Source organism: Diadema antillarum, unplaced genomic scaffold, assembly GCF_040938485.1.
Source record: "Diadema antillarum isolate AM-2024a unplaced genomic scaffold, OU_Dant_1.0 scf00000069, whole genome shotgun sequence".
In the NCBI taxonomy this organism is placed as follows: Eukaryota; Metazoa; Echinodermata; class Echinoidea; order Diadematoida; family Diadematidae; genus Diadema; species Diadema antillarum.
This window is the reverse complement of record NW_027270958.1, coordinates 627,648-649,907: the sequence shown is the minus strand read 5'-3', so window position 1 is coordinate 649,907 and position 22,260 is coordinate 627,648. Positions and strand designations below refer to the sequence as shown.

At 40.1% G+C, this 22,260-nt stretch overlaps 1 protein-coding gene across 1 annotated transcript in view; it reads right to left on the bottom strand.

Annotated features, from left to right (window-relative positions):
• Positions 1 to 11,174: 11,174 nt before the first annotated feature.
• LOC139716766 (5'-AMP-activated protein kinase subunit gamma-1-like) overlaps positions 11,175 to 22,260 on the bottom strand; it is a 110,248-nt gene continuing 99,162 nt past the window's right edge. Inside the window, exons 9-16 of the mRNA XM_071628302.1 lie at positions 19,404 to 19,449; positions 18,677 to 18,728; positions 16,417 to 16,543; positions 15,636 to 15,719; positions 14,940 to 15,062; positions 13,744 to 13,890; positions 12,606 to 12,699; positions 11,175 to 11,331 (exon numbers count right to left, since the gene is read on the bottom strand). Of these exons, the coding sequence (XP_071484403.1) occupies positions 11,276 to 11,331; positions 12,606 to 12,699; positions 13,744 to 13,890; positions 14,940 to 15,062; positions 15,636 to 15,719; positions 16,417 to 16,543; positions 18,677 to 18,728; positions 19,404 to 19,449 (729 nt within the window). The 3' untranslated portion in view covers positions 11,175 to 11,275. The remainder of the gene's footprint in view (positions 11,332 to 12,605; positions 12,700 to 13,743; positions 13,891 to 14,939; positions 15,063 to 15,635; positions 15,720 to 16,416; positions 16,544 to 18,676; positions 18,729 to 19,403; positions 19,450 to 22,260) is intronic.

The following is a 22,260-nucleotide window of genomic DNA, read 5'->3' as shown; positions in this document are numbered from 1 at the left end:
GTCTCATTTTAAAACGGAATTAAAGCTCAATCTTCACATGTCCGTTCTCATTACTCGATGATAATTAATTTCAATTGAAAAGCATTTTCCTCAACTGATAATTGGCATTCATGTGTGCGAAATGCGGTCAATTTACTTTCCTCATTTTCCAGGACACTATTATGTTCATGCCGATCAAAAGTTCAGCGCGACACATTCTATATTATGATGACGTCATTGAGTTTCCTAATTACATTTCATATAATGACATAATAAGTGTGTAATATGATTTACGGACAAAAGTGTTGTTTCTTTTAATTTGCATCCTCCATTTTTGCTACACTTTTTCCCAAGTGCATTCCACGCCGTGAGAATATTGAACGGCACCTTTAACTTCCTGAAGACAGAATGCACAATGATACCTGTAACACTGGCTACGAGCAAACGGACAAACATTAATGTTTGTTGAAGACAGGATGTCCTACAGCAAGCTTTTACACATACATACTGACACACACACACACACACACACACACACACACATTCCCACACATTTATATGTATATAAATATTCCGGCGTTTATTTACTTAGGTATGAGTTTGTGTTTCATTATTGAAGACCTAACATTGTTAACATGTCTTTATAAATACAGACACACAGATATGATAATACACATCTTATATACATGTCTGTCTGTCTGTCTCTGTGTGTGTGTGTGTGTGCGTGTGTGCGCGCGCGCGCGTGTGTAGGCAGTTGGTCATGATCATTACTATGTGAATGACAATTGCTATATTTGGAATGATTTTCTGAAATTGTATGACCCGTGTATAGAGCTCTGCTTATTTCAGGGACGCACACACATGCTGAAAAGAAATCAACGGAAGAGCTTATTTCCATAAACAACAATAAGTATAATAATATTTTCTAATGAGGATGCTTCTCTTTGCCGTCAGAGGCACCTGCATCAAAATCTTGACATAATTGGCTGGTGGGACTTGGGCCTATAGAGATTGTCACAATCTCTTGGGTGTAGTAACATCAAAAGAATACCAAATGTGTTAGGTGATCTCTTGATGCTGTTGTTGTTGTCTTTTTATGGTAAACATCGAACAGATAAGGTATAAAAGGAAAAAAACGTTAATGGCACCTGTATTAATTCATAATTGCATCTCGGCACGAAATTACCGATAAACGTGATAAACGGTAGTCGTAATCCTCACTTGCAATGTCTTAATCTGAGGCTCTTTGAACGTTGCTATACATTGATAACACAGTTTGTATTAATACTAGACCTCCCTCAGTTTCTACGTTACCGTGGTTATTTGGCCAGACCTATTAAAACACAATTATATAGTCCTGGCACTGTGTGTAATGACGAAACCTCTACAGTTACAAACTCAAACTCCCGCGGTCAATAATGTTGGTTTTCTCGAAACTTTGTAGCAGCACTGTAAGACAATGATTGTAGATATGTGATCATCCCTGCCCAGTGCTGACAACAACGAGAGAACCTGGTCTAGAATTATCAATTTGGTGATGAGCATCAATGCAGTAATAGGTATCGTTATATTATAATAGATATATCATAATGCTAAAATTATTATCCATATATGATTTCCATTCTAAGTGGGCTAAAACCTATAGATAAAAATGCATACAGTACTACAAATGAAGAGCTTGCTTCCAAAAGGCGCTAAATCCATCATTTTTCAATGGATTTAGCGCCTTTCGGAAGCAAGCTCTTCAAATAAAGAACAAAATGGGGCGGGGAGGGGGCGGGTTAACATTCACATACGCCCGTCACCACAACCGCTCGGATGGACACGAGCACTCAAGACAATTGCGCATTAAATTAATGCTAAATCAGTGAGAATTGCACAGATGGTACCCTGAACTTTGAAATCAATTTCATCACGTTCATTTTTTTCCCTCTAACAAAACACTCTTCAATACTTCTTCAAAGTCTGCTAGAAGGCCTTATGTGATTCATCGTGCCGATGACTGCAGTCAGCTCTGCAAACATTATTAAAGCTTGACTGAAGCTAATTTGTGTGAGTAAAGCTAATTCCTTTTTAGCCCCCACAGGAAATATTCACGACGCATGAATGCCACAAGATTGTGATGTCTTTAATGACTTCAACAATACAATGTACTCCCAAGCCCCGCACGCACACATACACACTATAAGCTTCTAAATCACGGGAGATTTTCGTTTCCCTTTTCCCCTTATTATCACTCCTCTAGGCGAACGCGAGAGAACAACTCTCGGGTTACAGGTTGGTTGCCATGGAAACAGCACGTGTTGAATGTATCCAGAGAGGCAACATCATGCGCCACAACGATGATGATGAGAAACAAACAAGGGGGTATTAAGATTCTCAAGACGGATTGCTCATGCAAACAAAACTAAATGTGACCACTATAGGAGATGGACGAAACAGATGTTTGGTTTGTAAAGGTTCAGATTGAATCAATGTTTTTAGAATATTACAGTATGGTATTGTGAAGCACAAAACTAGATGTAGAGAATACTAGAGAACAAGAGAATATACTAGAATACTAGATGTTTTCTAGATGTATGGAACTATATGCCCTATATACGATATATATTCATATATAATAATATATAATACGAACATGACGAAGACGCATCATCAAGTACAAGAGAAAAGGCAAAAACAACAACAACAACAACAACAACCCGTGAACGATAAGACACGGAAACATTGAAACATAATATGAATCCGTAAAGAAATATTGTTTCTGTGTCTTTTCTACAGATGATGAGCACCGCCCTTTTTGTGTTCGTTGTGGTCGTTTAATTACAGAGGGCACTCATTTCATGTTTTATTCCCTGTCCTTTGTGATCATATCAGAGCACTGCAATAAAAAAAAAAATCAAGGCTTACGCTGTTTTCGTAAACTATTGCCCTATGATATTTTCTTTTGTCTGTTTGGGCCTTTTTTTTCCACTCCTCTGCTTCTAATTGAGTGGTAAAATAAATGTTACTAACTTTACCCTCGTGGGCCCAAAATAGCGGAGAAGGTAAATTGGCAGTTATTCCGCAATTGTTGCGGGATTATCATCGTGAAGAATTCTCAACAGCCCTCGTGAAAAGACAAAAAAAGAAAAAGGGAAAATGTGTATAAAATATTAAAATGTCATGTCTTTGTAGAAGACTACCAGAACTACATTGGACCTAATCCACTTCATCGGGGTGTTTCAAGGTCGTCACGCAGGCAGTAGCGTCCGCAGCGCCACCCGAAATTTATGGAGGTGATTATACACTTACGGAATACGAATGAATTATACATGGTCTGATTTTATGAGATCTCAAGACCTCAGCATTAGTGCGCATGCCCAGTGGATAAAAGATGAACCTCAAGAGGGGAATAGAAACGCAGCGCTGTGGTCTAAAATTGATCAATCTCCATTTTGATCGCTGGAACGAAGGAGTGATTAAAGACGCACGTCTTCCCAGTGCAAAGTCACGAAACTGTTTTTGAGGGCACCAGAGGAGTTTAAAGGGATCGTATAGTTTTGGTTGAGAACTAACTTCAGGTTTCTAACATTTTTAGGAGAGATAATGAGAAACTTCTTATATATGAAATATGAAATAGCATGTAATTCCAAGAGGGATTCAATGTTTATTTGATGAAAATTGGTTTTGAAATGGCTGAGATATCCAAAACAGAGCAATCCTAATAAAAGGTGGGACTCACTTTTATGTATTAGGATCGCTTTGTTTTACTTTGTTTTTGGATGTCTCAGCCATTCCAAAACCGATTTTCATTAAATAAACTTTGAATTCCTCTTAGAATGGTATGCTCTGTACTATTTCATAAGCGGTTTCTTGCTTCAGGCACGTCACTTTCGACTGCTGACATCCGAGAGATTAACGCTATACTATCTACCTGGGTGTCAGACAACAAGAAATGGTAATAATTATGTCATAACGACACGCATTTGGCAGAAAGGTAATTGTTATTCACATTATTCATTATATGCAATCCTATATTGAGGGGTCCCGCGGTAAGTTTACACATGTATATATGGAGAGGCTCTTTTCTGTGTTTTCACATTCTATACTTTTCATTCTTCAGACATATCATTAATTGGTAGAACTAAACCGCTTCAAAGTTGAAAGGGGGGGGGGGTGGGAGCGCAATTGCACAGGCGTGATCGACGCACGATCACAATAATAAGACAATTATAATTGGCTCACATGCCACGAATCGTCATAGCGTCCAAAATCTACTGACAAGAACGGTTTAAATCTATAAATTATTGCGTCGAGTTGTTGTTGTTGTTGTTTTTTTTTTTTTTTTGGGGGGGGGGGTTGAATCAGTTGCAATTACAAGCCGATTTTTTTTTTTCGTCAATCAGTTGCAATAACCTTCAACAGTCAATCAGCATAATGACCATTTTCAAATTAAGTGATTTTTCAGCTAGATCGCTACAAACATTATCCTGATGATATTATGTCTGTTGATACGCGTTAGCTTTCGTTCGTGCATTCAGTTCGTGTTCCTCTTAAATCGATTCTGTCCACCCCCACCCCCGACTGGAAGTTATTCACCACTTTTGTTCACCCCCATCCTCGATGTAAGGTAGCTTCAGTGCACTCCCAGTTATGATGAAGTCCTCGGGACCAGCGGTTTTCTTTCGTTATACCTAAATTTCTTGATAGCCGAACAGTAATATCATAATAATGGCGCTGTCCTAGCTGCGCCACTCGAGGGAAGCTGTCCCCCTTTTTTTATCATTTGTCAGTGTGAGTCAGTCTCGTGTGTCTTTTATATTGGAATCCAAGGAATTATCATCCAAGGACGCTGTTTGTTCGTATTGAACTGTCTATCATTTTGATAATATGCTGAGCTTGTATTTGTTATGTTAATGTAATCGGTATTTGTTACTGCTGAAATGTTCATGCAATGTATGTTGTTTGATGTAATTGATATGTTTTTCTATGTGATGCATTGCAATTTAGCCTTCCGGCTACGACTTTGCATGCTTGTTTTAATGAACCATTATCAAATCAAATCAAATCAAATCAAATCAAATCAAATCAAATCAAAATCATGTATATAGCTGATATATTACCTGAATATTTACTTCCTTGTAACGAGCATTTCGTTATAACCGTGTTCGTTATAACGGGAATACATTGTGCAGTATTTAATTAGATCATCTTCCCAGCTCACGCACTATATGGATGTCTATTATTAAAATCTACCACACGGGGACACGGCCACGGCGTCAAACCGTAGCTACATAACTCGGGTCTCGAATACGGCATTTTTCAGACTTCCGAACAGAAGACGTAATTCCCTTCAGCTCAGGGCATGGAACTTGTCAGTCACTGACAACTGTTTTAAGCTACTGAAATCCTTGCATCTGATTGGCTGAGAGCATATTTGTCAGTGCAAATCACTGGCAAAACACTCGATGAAATGCCCCCACGGGCCCATAGTCGAGAGAAAAGGCTCACTAAACCTTTCTTGTTAGAAAAGAAATAAAAGTCTCAATGACATGAGCTATTCATATGCTCGTCCACTTGTAATCTCGTTTTCAAGCTTTTCTTTCAAAGTTTTGAGCCACAACTGTTAAATGGATTTGGCATCCACATCACGTTTTCTAAACATAAAAAGAATTAACATCAATTCAACATGCATACACTCCAGCATTCGTGGACAGTTGTAACTTAACACTACGCAGCGCTATCCCGATGACTCCAGGGCAGGTCGGTTTGCGACAACATCGGCTCCTTGAAGGGGACCCTTCCGGGGCAATTTCTAATCCTGTAGCCCTCAGTCTGAAATTGTAGATCATTGTTCAGGCCAACCACACAGACACTCACACGCTCGCTCACGCGCACGCGCGCGCGCGCACACACACACACACACACGCACGCACACTCACAAAACCTACAACTAACCCCACTAGATGATGGTAGAGTTGGTTAATTCACACTTTTTCTGGACAATACAACTTCACTATCTACAATGTACCCTGCTTTCTTGCAGGTTAGCCCCCTTCACTTCAACTTCTTTTGTGTTAACATTACTCAATCATACCAAATGTTTGCATCACCATCAAACACTAATTGGTGTGTGTGTATGTATGTGTGTGTGAGTTCCCTGTGTACCTATATTTTCCGAGTGTGTATCATAGAATCTCACCACTAATGCACGGAAATAATAAATAACAATTCACACAGCATTCAATAAAGAAGACCAGGCTGAAACCAACATCATATTTGATAAACTCTTGTGATTTATTTCCATATTTCTTCATTTTACAGTTTTAGTCTGAAAAGAGCAGATCCCTCATACTGATTACAAATTTACAAACATGTGAACAAAACCTCCAACTTCACAACTTGATACTTTAAAAAAAATAATGAAGGTCAACAGTACTTGGGTTTGTCTTGCAATGTCAATAATTTTTTTCCCTTTCCTAAAACAATAAATCATTTCTCCAACATATTCAAGGGATTATTACACTAAGTACTTAAAATTAGGTAAAAGATTTCTATGTTTCACGTTCTTCCACCATTCACGACTGTGTTCTTGCATTCTTTCTTCATTTCAGCATTTAACTTGCAGATATTTTTACCACTTCTGGGATTCTGGCCACACACTCCATAGATTTTATTGCTCATAATAAAATCAGTGGCAAAATGGTATAGCAAAAATCACATCTTATACCAAAATCGCTATAAATTGGTTTTTAAATCTGCAAATATCTCCTTTAAGATGTAATCTTCCAAAAGACTATTTGAGATGATTTGGTTGTGTTTTGTAATGTGTGAGAGTGTTCTTTGAAAAGCACATCAATCCTGGCCATATGGTCTGTCTAGTCTCTGGCAAGGCTAGCATCATAATTAAAACATGACAGTACTAGTCTGTGCTCGAAATCAGCAGAGGCCTGTGGCTCCAGGCTGCCTAGAAATTATGTTGGGCTACCAAATTTCCGAAAAGAGTAACCTTTTGGTGGCCCGATCAGGCAACTAAGATTCAAAAGGAATTGTTATGTTTCCTTCTACTTGAGGATCTTACATTTGTTATCGGGCCACGAGATTTTAGTGGTCGGAACAGGCCACCAGAAGAAAAAAAAAAAATAGTTAGTGTCAAGCTCTGCTCGTATACCTGTAGGCACTCTCACTAGTCTACCTCAACATAAATTCATGTTTTAAGCAGCTAGCTGTGACCCACTGACAAAGATACATTTGAGTTTAAACACAATAATGAAGTCTGCTCAGAGTTGACAAGCAAGACTTGATGTGTAGTAACTCACAGCTACCAAGGTAATTATATTCTTCTTGGAGTGTTGTAAGTTTTGACAGCTGTCTTCAGCAAAACTCCAGTACAATCTGCAATGAATTGACTTTTCAGATATTACATTTCTTGGAGGAGCATCTTTATGACATCACTTTGGTTTCCAAATATTTCACCTATATGGTATTAAACAAGAAGCACTGATAACTTCAGTACAATCTGTGTTGAATTGACTTTTCAGATATTACATTTCTTGGAGGAGCATCTTTATGACATCACTTTGTTTTCCAAATATTTCACCTATATGGTATTAAACAAGAAGCACTGATAACTTCAGTACAATCTGTGTTGCATTGACTTTTCAGATATTACATTTCTTGGAGGAGCATCGATATGACGTCACTTTGTTTTCCAAATATTTCACCTCCATGGTATTAAACAAGAAGCACTGATAAACAGTCTTCATAATAAATGCTAAGGGGATACATACTCATTTCTTCTCCTGACAGTAGTTGGGTAAAATATATCATATTCTCATACATCTCTGAAACTCTTTCAAAGGTGATATCAATGGGTGGACACTGCGCTGATGCTTATATACAGACAACTCATTTCTACAGCAACAAAGCAGTCCTCATTGCATGTATACAATAATCACAGAATTGGCTTTCTAAAGCAGTTTAGAAATAAGCATATTTTCACAGAAAATATCAAAAACTTGTCACAAGCCACATCATGAAGTAACCTTTCATCAAAGTAAACAAGGCATTTAAATCTCGCATCATGGTGGAATCTGTATTCCACAACAAGGGCAAGCTGAACAACAATCTTGATTCCGATATAGGACAGATACACTTCTAACTTTTAGATCGACACTAAACACATTTGAGACATTTAGCGCAAGTATTTAAATCTGAGAGGGGGAAAAAAATCATGTAGTGACACGTTCAGCCAGCTGAGCTGAATGTCAAAACGCAATTCTGTACGGGGATCACAATGCTCGTTTCAATATGTTTGGTACAACTGGCACATCTATTATGTACAACTATACAATATTTGGCAAATATTTTGTAGTGCGCAATTGCACTGTCAGAATAATGACCTATTCAGCGACAGCAATGGCTTGCTTCTGGTACCCAAGCATGTAGCATTAGGGTTTCAAACCACTGATTGCTACTTGACATATCTAGATATCTCATTGGCCCATTGTCGCTGAACAAACAATTGAAGCTGCCATGCCGCCATCTTACCAGACACCCTCTACGGGGACTTGCACACATTTTCCAGTAGAGACTGTCATCAAGATCATGCGATGTTTTGAGCTCTGTACATTAGTGTATGGGCAACGTGCATGGTAAGATGGTGGCACGGTGGCTTCAAAGCAATAGGCCTATGAGATATCCAGATGCTTCCTGGTAGAGATCAGTGGTATCAAATGGGGTCCTTGGTACAAGTCTAATAAAGCAATTTGCAAACCACTTCTGCTCTTGAGTAAAAGTTACCACTGAAGTCTTTCTGCAAAACAGGGTGTGAGGAAGATAAGAGTAAGGCTGAAGAGGGCATGAATGCTTGAGTTGAAGAGGGGGGAAAGAAATGGGGGGGGGGGGGGATCAGAGGGGAGAGGGGAGGACACTGAATACTTTTGACACTGTGGTCTTCCGTCATTTCACATTTGGTCATACCTGGGTCAAGTCTTGGCCAAATTATCCTCACCAAATCACTGACCGGACAGAAGTTGACAGCATTCCAGACAAATAATGTTGACTGTCACACTTCAAAATATTGCATACATCAAACAATGCCGAGAATAATAGGCCCACTTCTTGTCTCTTTTCACAATGGTTCACAAGTTTTTGCCGTCAAAAATTTTTCCCTGGCAGTACCATTACAAATCTCATTCTCCACTCGTTGTATCTCTTTGTAATACTTCACACCTATACTTTTTTTTTTTACAACTCCCTTTCTGCCATATCCTCTGAGGCTATACCTGTATGTTTCTATTCTTCATATCAGTTTTGACATCTGTTCTAGCAATTCATATACATCTTGTCTCTCTGTTGTGCTTTTGGTATCTCCATATTTTTCTGACTTGTACCTTCTCCATCAATCAGTTCTTTCATTCCGCGCTGACCCACAGTTCAGTTGGGTCATATCAAAATTTTTGGATGACAAGTCATCCATCTTTAATACGCATATCTTGTAAAAGAAAATTCGGGGCAGTTTGCACAGCAATGAGGGTACTTTAAGATGCATAAGTGGGGTGGGGGCCAGGGCTTGAGGTGATAAAAGTATACCTGTGTGCTTATGCCTCGAGTCAAATTATCGAATCAAGTCATGGCTTATCTTGGTGTAAAGCAGAATTATGCATGAATTCAATGATGAAACTGGGTAACCAGTAACCAAGATGCACACTTGTTCTCTTTTGTTGTTGTCTTTTGAAATCTTAACCCATTGTTTACCAGAACAGGGCATGCTGTGCATGAAATCCACGTTGAATATACAGTCATATATTGTCTGGAGCAGATTTCCAAGGATTATTTCTGACAAATTAGCATACGCCTGTATAATCCCATCAAATTGTGCCAGAGTGGCCGAGAAAAGCACCATTTTATCCATGTTATTCTCACATTGGAATTTCAGCTAGCTGCACTCTGGAAAATTGAGAAATATGACCCCAGAAGAAATATGGCAATGAACACCTGGCAATAAGAGACAAAAGTATGGGGACTGAAATCTAAAGCCATTACTCGCCATCATACATATGAATGAAATCGTGACAACACTTGTGAAAATACCACGAAGGTCACAGCAGCAATACACTGGAGATGTTGCAAGGATGACTAAACATAGCACATGTAATCAGGAAAAATATTTCGCTTTAAATACGACGACAAGAATGCAAATATGATATATAAACCTGTAATCTGTGCTTTGTTTGTGTGTGCGCGCACAGCGTTTTTACCCTATCCTCTCGGCAACTGAGCGATATGAACATTCACAACATGCAGCTTGCCATATATTGGAGTATAGAGTGTCTGCTTACAAAATCCCATCAGTTTCACTTGAAAAGGTGTACATGTAAAATGCTCACTTCTGCATGCCTCACAAGAATAGACCTATTGTCCTGTGGCACAGACTATTATCAAAGGAAAAAAAAAAGCCACAAACAGTCAAGTAACGTCTGCTCGCATAATGCAGACGAATGCACTGGTATGTTAATATTCAAAGTTTGGTGACGTACGTAGGTCGGGATCGATGCATGCATCTACCACAAACTTCACAAATGCAACAGCGTACACCAACACTTCACTCTGAGGGTTTCTCTGTATCTCAATGACATCTGCTGGCTCAACCCTCCCACGCCAATCAAGGTACAAAATTCTGTTGGTTTGACACAACAAAATCGAGACTAGTGAGGCAACCAAGAGCAACATTTCATTGTGCAATAGCGTGGGGATTTCTTATGGGGTTTGTCTTTTACAGATGCAGACTTTTTAGTTCTTATGGTGAACATCGTATTTAGGAAAGTGGCATTTTCAGGATAGTCTCATCTTTCTCATGCACACCTGGATATTAGGAGTCACTCCCATCATGTGTCTCCAGGGCCTTTGATCCATGCACTAAACATTCTCAATGACTTGTGTGCACGATTAGAAGCAAACACACAGCCACTGACCGATGTACATTTCCTGCAAGACAAGCATTGGTCCTCATCACAAGTCCACTTCTGCTCTACAGACCAGCCCATTTTGGTCACAGGTTATATCCAGTTCATGCAAAGATGCTCTACTTGTAGATGATTGGGGGGGGGGGGGGGATTTTTCGTCTATATATATCTCGGCAGTCTCAAGACATCGTGGACTTCTTCTTTGTCGATGTGATGCTGAATCTCTGGATGGTTACAACTGGTGGGGATCAGATCTCTTCTGATCTGTTCAGATGTGTGGAGATGAAGAGCGATGCCGACATGCAAAAACTAGTACTCGAAGAGTGAAGAGCGCCTTCTCTGGTTGGCTATACTCTCGGTGAGCCCTGCGATGAGGACGCACTGCTCTTTCTGCTAGGTACTCCTTTTAAAGGTGATAAGAAAAATTATGTAAGAAATTGATAGGGCAATGGCATATTTTGGACAACATCAGCAATGGCAGGACTTGCCATACATATCATTTGTGACCTGCCACAACAAAAGAATCCGAAAGTCGTTAACGGCCAAGCCGAGAAAGTCGAGTTTGAAGTCAGATCATCAAAATTGGTCAGAGCCAACAAATTTCTGTTTTTGGCATAATTTTGTCGTCTAATGTTTCATCTATCATCTAACGAAATTTCGAAGCTAAATGATCAAAGGAAAGGCCAGAAATCAGTTTTTCCTGGGCCATGATTGTCCAACTTTCAACAGAACAGAAACGTGTCGGAAGATTTGGATTTACCTTCAGAGATAGACTCCGCTCCTAGCAACGAGGGAGTGTTCTTATTGGTCAGTACGTGGCATCCTAGTCACTGATTGGTCATGCATAGACCACTGGTGGTAAGCTTGAATGAACATCACAGAGATTGCTGGGAGCATACCTTATATTGTCCAGAGGTGAAAACGGTCTTACTTCCCCTGGATCACAATTGCGTCGAAACGCTGATTTCTTACACCACTCGGCATGCTCTCTTAAAATAATCGACATCTTCGCAACCAAGTACTTTTATGTGTTGTGTCATATATAAAATTAAAGCGGAAGAGTAAGGGAATAATGTCATGTCACTTTAAGAAAATCCACCTCCCCGACTTTCAGATCCTTTTGTAGTAGCGGGTCACATTCTATAACTTAACATATGACCACTGAAAGGGAATAAATTCAGCTCTAAGTTGTATATGCAATAAAAATTCTACTTTGTCTTGTTTTCATCTTTTTTTACTCCAAAGCAATACACTAATTTGCAATTTTCACTTTGCGCATGATCAGAAAAAGGTCATTTGTATCAAAAGGTATGTTGATTTTTAGATTCAGCGAGACAAGTCTTTTATACCAATGTGCTCACGAGCAAACAATGAACAGGCTTATTACTAGAAATGTATAGCAAAAAAAAACACAATATATATATAGATATGCTCCGTTTTATGAAGGGAACAGAATGTCTTATCACACAGCTCATAACCAGGAGAAGCACACCAGATAGTTTTTCTTTCTTGTAGACTGATCAAACCTGGCAGGAAATCCGTAACTGCAGTGTCCCATGCATTAACCACACACATGGTGCATGGGGATACCACAGTAATGGCAGAATTTCCGCCAGGTTGGATTGGTCACTAGACTGCTTGTGAACACCGTCACAGCTTATTGCCACTAACACTCACCTGCAGGTTTGAGAACCAGGCTGTTGAGGATGTCCGACAGTGAGATGATCCCTACCACATGGTTCTCGTCGTCAACGACAACCAGTCTGTGAACCTGTGTGTAAAAGCACAAGGAGTCCAGACAGTAAAGAAAAGAGGCAAAAAAACAAATAATAAAAACAATAAACACCAAATAATCACTACATGACTACAATCAATTCAGAAATGATGACCAATGCAGCACATCATCCTTTGGTTAACCATTGTTGACTGAAAATCAAGCTCCATATGAGGCCGAATAGGAAGTGAATGGCACATACGTGTATATCAAAAGTGAGAAAATTATGTCTAACCCTTTTCAGCAAGCTAACTGAATTTGCCTTCCTGGAGGTTGACTAGATGTGATATGTGCCATACTATGGACCATGCCACAAAAACAAATGCCAGCCACTCTAACAAAAGAGAGGGAAGAAAAAAACATACATGACAAAACAACAAACAAACAAACAAACAAACAAAAGCCCCAATTGCATAAATAGAAAATTCTGTACCTCTTTTTCACTACATTATTAACAGGCTTCTTTCCTGGAAAAAAAAATTGCACTTTTTAAGGAAAACCTGGTAAATATGCATATTAAAATGCAATCAATTACTGCCAAAATTTTGAAATCATCTCTGTTAAGAAAAATATCTTTGATATTTTTTTTTGAGCCAAGTGTGTTGACACTACCTAACAGGGCAAAGAGTCTGATATGGAACAAAGACAAATACACATAGGTAACAAATATCAGAAAACTTTTTTTCCTGCACTGCAAAGAGCTTTTATTACTGCTATGAAGGACATGAATGACTTTTACATATAAAAATTGAAATATAAACAGTCATTCTAAATGATTATCTATATTTGCATATAATACCAGAGGTACTTCCCCAAGGTGTCTCCAGAAATGACAACCAAATCTGGACTTTGGCCGTTCTTATGGTCCAGTATACAATTGAGAGAGATGTGCAGATGACTAAACCGGACAAATACACAAGCAGAAAAAGAGAATGAGACATCCAGTGAGAGGCCAATCTGGTACCCCCCCTCCCCCCTCCCCCCTCCCCCCTCCCCCAGTCCCTAAAAGAGATGGATGGGTGGTGTGTCTCGTCAACCCACCCCAGCCTTGATGATCCGCTCCATGATGGTCTCCAGGGTCTCGCTCTCCTTACACGTGCTGACGCCTTCAAAGTACGTCTGGCGGAACTGGAGGGCCTGCTGGATGGTGATGTCCAAGTTGTTGTAGGTCTTCTCTGCAGCAAGATTCTACAGTTAAAAAAAAAATAATGATAACAATAATTAAACTCAGAGACTTTCACAAACATATAAGGCAAAACTAGCAAAAGCAGCCGAATAATATGAAACATAACTCTAGATTGAACAGGATTATGCAAAGAGAAGAATGTCTAAAATGAAATAATGATCATCATCCTCATCAATCTCATCTTTGGCATCCTCCTCCTCCTCCTCCTACTCCTCCTCCTCCTCCTCCTCCCCCTCCCCCTCCCCCTCCCCCTCCCCCTCCTCCTCCTCATCATCACCATCATCATCGTCATCATCATCATCGTCCTCATCATCCTCATCCTCCTCATCCTCCTCCTCTTCCTCCTCATCATCCTTATCAACATCAACATCAACGCCAACGCAAACGCCCACGCCCTTGCCATCGCCATCACCATCACCATCATCCTCATCCTCATCCTAACCATCACCATCATCATCTTATGGTCCTATTTACCCTGGGTAGATCAATTAGAGTAGCACTGTTCTGCCATAAAAGTCTTGCCATTACTACTACCCTATATCATGCCAGGTAGTCATTTGCATATCTGACTAAACACAACTTTGTGGGGTCACCAAAGCATCTTGTCCACAAACAAGTGCAGTGAGCAGGAATCAATCTTAGTACCTTCTGTTACAAAGATTAAAGAGCCTTCATTGATATACAACATAGAGTGCATTGATGCCAGCTATGAAAATTGAGGTTAAGCTTATTGAAAGTATGTTAAAGGAATCATTAAAAAAAAAAAAACCACACACACACACACACACAAGCAACCTGTCATTTGAATCCGTATGGGTTAACATAGTTTCTGGATGATGACCAAGTATTTCGTTCAAAAATTCATCCACTTCTACTATTAGGAAAGAAGGCAACTTTCAGCCCTTCCCCATTCCCACCCCACCAAAAAGAGGGGAGAAGCAATCTAATCATCATGGATGACTACACAGAGACATACAAACAGACATTGACAAAGGCAAAGGCAGAGACAAACACACAAACACAAACAAGCACAACTAAAGACGATACTCACGATGACATCAAACTTGGCATAGATGTCGACAATCTTGTTGTTTTCATCCACGATGGGCAGAGCCGAGACCCGCTTTGTGATGAACATGTTGAGAGCTTTGATCAAGGGCGTGTCTGGCCGTGCCTAGTATTAGGAGTCAAAGAGTTCAAAAGAGACTTGTAAGTATGACTGCCTTCAAATAAGCTTTTATACTGAATTGATTTTGGCATTAAAACCATTTGAGCATGTGATTAATTATAATTTTTTTTTTTCAGTTTCTTCAGTAAAATCATTCGATACTCAACAAACAAAAATATTTGCATGTGTTATCGCTTTTTAAAAGTGTAACAATGCCCAGTGTAATCTTTTTAATCTCTGGCAGTGTATTAAACTGTGTAATATCTTTAGCTTTCATGATTCCTGCTTTAATTTGTTTTATTGTATGTTTTACCAGGAGCCATCCAAATATGTGTACATCAAGCCCTTTGAAGAAAATTACCAAAGAACGTGGGATGTTAGGTATAAGCGTATTACCGTCAAACTTTGGAATCAATTATAAAAGTTTAAGAGTCAATGACCTTAACAACTGCATCTAAGCATTGCATATTGACAACAATAATTTCATACGTCTGTCTAATTTGGGTCTCTGGAACTATTGAATACAAAGAGCTTTCATCGATAATGACGATGGCGTCAGTCCGTAAGGCTGCTACTCACCGTTGCGATGTTGCTGTAGGTGCCGATCTTGAGTTCCTTCAGGGTCTTCTTGAGGAACGAGGGACTCTTGATCTCATTTTTCTGCTTTACATGAGGTAACACAGGTTAGGGGGAGAAGGAAGAGAAGGAGAGACGAGTTGGACACAAGTCGCACTGGACGAACCAGAAGCAATCATGAAACTGGGCATAAACAGAGTCTCTGCAAACTTCTGCAGATCAAAAACACACTGATGATATAAAAAACATATCTTGAAGGCAAAAATCATATACAGGGGATTCCTGTTATGACAAAGTCCTCATGACCAGCAGTTTTCTTTTGCTGTATAGTTTTTGTTTTTTTAAGCACAACAAACAAAAAATCATAAAGATATGTAGAAAATAACTTTAGGGGCTGAATTTACACTTTGGTGTACAGAAATTTTGTTATAGCTATGTTTGTTGTACCCGGAGAGCACTTTACATTGGTTTAAAAGTGAGAAAACCACACATACAATTCAGACATGATATATAATATTATCTTTCTGTTTTCTTTTTTTTGTCTAATCTAAAACATACTTTTGTACATTCAATAAAGAAACAAATCAAGTACCATCAAAGCATAATAGTTGGAACTCGGCAAAAGTTGCACAGAACACACAGAAGTCAACCTGAATAAAAGGTCGACGGATTTTGAGAAACAAAAATCAACCCAAAGAAGCTCCAAAAATAAATCAACTACAGACGAACTGGAGCACTTGTGTCCATAGAAGCATACAAATCTAAATGAAACATGCAAACGTACTAGTAGAGCTAGGAATTTGAGGATTCTCTTGTGCGTCAGGATGTAGATAACATTCCCCGTTGCCTGATCGATGACCGGTAACCTGTGGATCTTCTGCTGGATGAGCATCCGTACTGCTTCAAACAAACTGAGAGAGGGAGGCATTTATAAAGGTAGGCTGATGTCAGTTTCAAACTCATTTCACAGTACACGAACAGTCACAAATATACATTCACATAATGGACTTCACTGAAACACTGCACATTTCGTGTTGTTGTTTTTTTAATATAAACAAAGGCTCTCTTCCTATAAAGAAAACAAGCATTGGTCACTTTACATTGCTAGGAAAAGTTTCCTTTCATAAAGTTATTGTAAACAGTTGGGGTCATTGATGTAAACCATTATAAAGGGTCATTGTACATGATGAATATGCACAAGGTAAAAACTGCATATATATTTGTAACCAATATGTTCTTCAAAACACACTTTTTCTTCACTTTATAATACTTCCGCATACGTACAATAGCGATCAGCCATGACAGTCCTCTCATAGTCGCTCATCTATGAAAAACAAGAGACCCGCGGGTCTAGCGCTCACCTGAGTATCGCAAGTTCACCTTTCACGCAGTCACTAATCTAAATTATTCACAGCTCTACCAAAATTTGACGAGGCATTCTCAAGTGGAAGATGAAAATGTACAATAAGGGCCCAATTTTTTCAAGATTCCTTAATTTGGGGGAATTGGAGCCCCCTGGGGCCCTCTGGGTGGGGCATGGTGCCCAGTTTGATAAATTGAGATTCTGACCACCTAGGGATGCTACCTGCCAAGTTTGACAAAAATCCATCATGAGGTTTTCAGGAAGAAGATGAAAATGTACAATTCAGGCCCCCATTTGGACCCTTCCAACCACCCCCCCCCCCCCTACCCCCAAGAGGGGCACCCCTGGATCTCCTATGAACAAACTTGAAACTACAGTCATTAATGTACTCACTCATAGTATTATCTCAGCTCTATAACTTCTGATTCTAGAGAAGATTTTTAAAGATTCCTTCATTTGGGGGGTTTGGGCCCCCTGGGGGCCCCCTGGGTGGGGCATGGTGCCCATTTTAACAAATTGAGATCCTAACCCCCTAGGGATGCTACCTGCCAAGTTTGGTGAAAATGGGTCATGGGGTTCTCAAGAAGAAGATAAAAATGTACAATTTAGGCCCCATTAGGACCCCTCCTCACCCCCCCCCCCCCCCCCCCCTGGGTCCCAAGGGGGGCACCCTTGATTCTGCCACGAACAAACTTGAAACTACAGTCATCAATGTGCTAACTCATAGTATTAACCTAGCTCTATCACTTCTGGTTCTAGAGAAGAAGATTTTTGCGGATTCCTTAATTTTGGGGGGTTTGGGCCCCATGGGGGCCCCCTGGGTGGGTCATGGTGCCCATTTTAACAAATGGAGTTCCCAACCCCCTAGGGATGCTACCTGCCAAGTTTGGTGAAAATGGGTCATGGAGTTCTCAAGAAGAAGATGAAAATGTACAATTTAGGCCCCATTAGAACCCTTCCCCACCCCCCTCCCCTGGGTCCCAAGGGGGGCACCCCTGATTCTGCCATGAACAAACTTGAAACTACAGTCATCAATGTACTAACTCATAGTATTAACTTAGCTCTATCACTTCTGGTTCTAGAGAAGAAGATTTTTACAGATTCCTTAATTTTGGGGGGTTTGGGCCCCCCTGGGGGCCCCCTGGGTGGGGCATGGTGCCCATTTTAACAAATTGAGTTCCTAACCCCCTAGGGATGCTACCTGCCAAGTTTGATGAAAATCGGTCATGGGGTTTTCAAGAAGAAGATGAAAATGTAAAAAGTTTACGCACGACGCACGACGGACGACGGACGACGCACGACGGACGACGGACGACGCACGACGCACGACGCACGACGCACGACGCACGACGGACGCCGGACGAAGGGCGATCGCAAAAGCTCACTTGAGCCTTTGGCTCAGGTGAGCTAAAAAAAAAAAAATGCCCAAACAAACAATCTGTAATTATTGTACTTGACCTGGCTGAAATTTGCTTTTGTCAATTTCAACCTTGAATAATTCAACTATTCCCCTCCAGGTCGATGCTCCTTCAATGTTCAGACTCTTCACAAGCTTTTTTGTTTTGTTTTGTGTGTGTGTGGACGACAATTAACATACATATTTACAGTTGGACTTCTCTGGCTTGCCCATCATATACAATGTTGACTGTATAATCCAATAAGAAAAGAGCGCTGAACTCACCTTTGGTCTGGGTCGATCCATACAAGGGGTCTTGCCTTCTCTTTGAGGACCTCTGCAACACAAATAATGGGACACAAACATCAAACATGGTTTAAATCTAAAAACAAGCCACTGATTGTTTGCAATATCCATGCATTCTTTTTTTTTGGTCACAATAATTGCTAGCACAGCAATGAACATTGGTACACCATGCATTGGAATTTCAATCTCCTTCCCCTCTCTTTTTCATTCTCTTCTTCTTCGTCTTCTGCCCCTCCTTTCTCTTCTTATTATCCCTTCTCTTCTTCCTCATCCTCCTTTTTACTTTTTTATCCACTCATTTCTCCTCGAGTTTTGTGCCTAACCTCCTTACTTGGACTTAATGTTCCAATTACACATGTTTCCTCTTAAAGGGATACTTTGCTCATAATCACTGTCAAGGAAATAAAAATAAGTCAGACAATTAGCCCAGCAGATGTTCAAGTTAAGTCCTATCTGCCCTCTCCATCAAGATTTGATGCATATGCCCAAACACTGACGATTGTCACCTCAGTGGTTATCCACTTATTTTTTGTCAAAACAGAATTCAACTTATCTGGCAATGACTGTGGTTTACACTTTTCCTATTCACTGTTTGGAGAAATAACAGAGGAAACTTGACTGTATTTTCCTCCATGAAAGATAAGCAAGGATATCGGCAAAATACACTCAAAATTTTCAATAAAAACAAAGGTGTCGAAAATCTCACCCCGCCACGTGGCAATCTTGTGTTCTTCCAGCTCGTCCATTTTTACCTGTGTCAACACAAAGAAAGAAGTTTTTGAAAAATTACAGGCATGTGAAGCCAGCGTTAATCCATAGTAATTACATGTGTTCGAATAAAACATTTCAGGTCACATATGCTGCAACAGTGTAATACTGTTTTTTCCTCTCCTTATTTGGGCAATCTGCAATACACAGTGTACATCTAATTCATATCAGAGCCCCTGTGGCTCAGTGGACATGACCATGGACTATGAATCACAAGGTCTCTGGTTCAAGTCCCCTGGCTGCAGTGGTTGTGTCCCTATGCAAGACACTTGGCTAATCCTTCGGAGGGGACTTAAAGCCATCTGTCTCATAATAACTTTCTTGTAAGCATTTGAGTGCCTCCTTAGTGGTTATGTCAACTGAATTCAAACACACATATTATACTCAGTCCCATCAATATGATATTTGTGCTGGATTTGTATTACAAACATACATCATAACATACATGAAATCAATAGTAAAGGCTTGTATCACAATAAACCATACTGTTCCCTAATTCTTATCATGTGTCTTACAGCAGCAAGTCTAATGGCAGCAAGTTCATTGAAAGTTTAAGAAGGTGCTGGCCCTAATGGACAAGTGATATTCCGTTTATCAAATACCAACAGCTTCACGACCTTCCTACTAATCGAACTATAAAATGTGTACACCCTAGCTGTTGCCTCACAATCAGCCATAGATTCTGCTGAGTGACCTACATCACTCCTTTTATTGCTGCTAATATGACTCTGATCGGGCAGCATACCAAATTTCCTGAGTACAAAAGTTTAATAGCACTCAGCATGATGACCTTCGCACTGCAATATGTTCAGCCATCTTCTATGCACACCCAACCCCCAACCTCACTCGCCAACAGTGATCAGGTCTTGTCATAGCACCTATGCTTCAGCACTCTACGATGATTTATTACCATCAGGTGACTGAATGCGATACACGAATGAGAATCTGCACATCTTTGCATTCGCACATATCATTATGTGCACGCTGGAGACAACATTTAGGTTTAGCCAGTTCCATAGGAGCCTGGGCTTCTGGGGGATCTATGAATTCATCCCCACAGAAGTACCCTGTCAATTCCAGTGACAACATCATTGTGGGCAGTGGGCACCATCCCTGCCAATACTTGTACGTCTGAGCCTGTGTAGCAGGAATAGCCTCGAGTCAAGGCTAACTGAAATAAAAACTCTCTCCTTGTGCACACAGGGGTGGCACTAGCCTGCTGTCACCCTACTTTTATAGTCTGCCTATCGGTGTGATGGAAAGCAGTATGATAATGAGAGATCCATCTGGGATTAATGTGCAGTGATTATATCCAGGGACTAGGTGCTTAATGGGCCTTGAGGAACGACAGTGACAAGAGACAGAAGACAATGACAGAGTGGGGGGGGGGGGGGGGGGGAGGGGGGAGGGAGGGGGGAGAAGCAGAGGGGGAGGGAGAGGGAGAGAGTGAGAGAATGATGACAAAGAGGATGAGGGGGATGGAGATGGTACAGCATCTTACAAGGAAGACATTGAGAAGAGGGAGAGATTTTCATAAAGTTGAACAAAATGAATGGGATTTAAGAAAAGTGGAGAAAATGGCTAGGGCACTAAAAATGATCATCAGATGCACTGTACATGCATTGGATACATACATACATAGCGAAGAGCACACTTCTACTGCCTAATTTATTCACACTCATTCTGGCAATGCCACCTCACTTGAGGATTTTCCTTCAACAGAGGTTGGTCTTGCCGTCTGCGCAAACATATGCTAGCAGATATCTCAGTTTTTTTTATGCATAGATCAACAAATTGCCTGCTCCACATGTCCTCTTTCTAATGATCTCTCGAAGTTGTATCTAGGTTGTCACACACACACAAACACACATGAAAATAAACAAAATATCAAAATATTGATGTCTTTGTTCCGGCACACGACATTGAAGTCGAAAGCAGCCACAATATAGCTGATCCTCATTGTTCAGTCAAATGGGAAAATATCTCAGAGAACTAGATAATATTTTGGTATTATTCTCAGCCACCCTGGTAGCGTCTTCAGCGTAAACACTGCTCTTAAAGAAGCCCTGCTATAATTATCACCCAAGCACCACCACGCACTGTATGTACCCGGGGTCAAGAGGGGTATTGAGGGTATACTATTTTGTCAAAGAACGCAAACACATTGGGTAGTGCTTCAACAACTGAAGTGTCTTTTGGTTTTAGAGTCCAAGCTCTTGAATATGCAGTGCTATACCAAAACAACTGCAGACCAAACCAGATCAACAATACACATCTATAAAATAGGCACCCATACTGTCTCACCATGCACAAACAAAGAAAAAAATTACAGTGACTTAGATGGCTCATAAACTGGCAATATCAAGAAAAGGAAACGAAACACACACTGTGGATCAGTGCTCAGGACTTCTCAATTGTGAGATATAATCATAAACTGTAAAAGCTGTTATTTTTGCAGACAGATATTTTCACGAATGAGGTCACAGACATTTTCGTGAGATGTTGTTTTCGCGATCTGACACCAAGGTCATAGTGAGTGCACATAGATACTAATACATACACTAGCATGTGGCAATATGTTCACATGTTAAATTTACAGCACAACAGTGATATGCCACAAATTTATGAATATAAAACCCTTCACTGTTTGGCAAGGTAGCCTACTCTATCCATTACCTGCCTGGTCCAATGGAAGTTGGTCCCATAGTGGCTTATTAGTGTTTTTTAAAGGGATGGTATAGTTTTGGTTGAAATGGGGGATTCAGATCTTACATTTTTGCGAGATAACTAGAAAC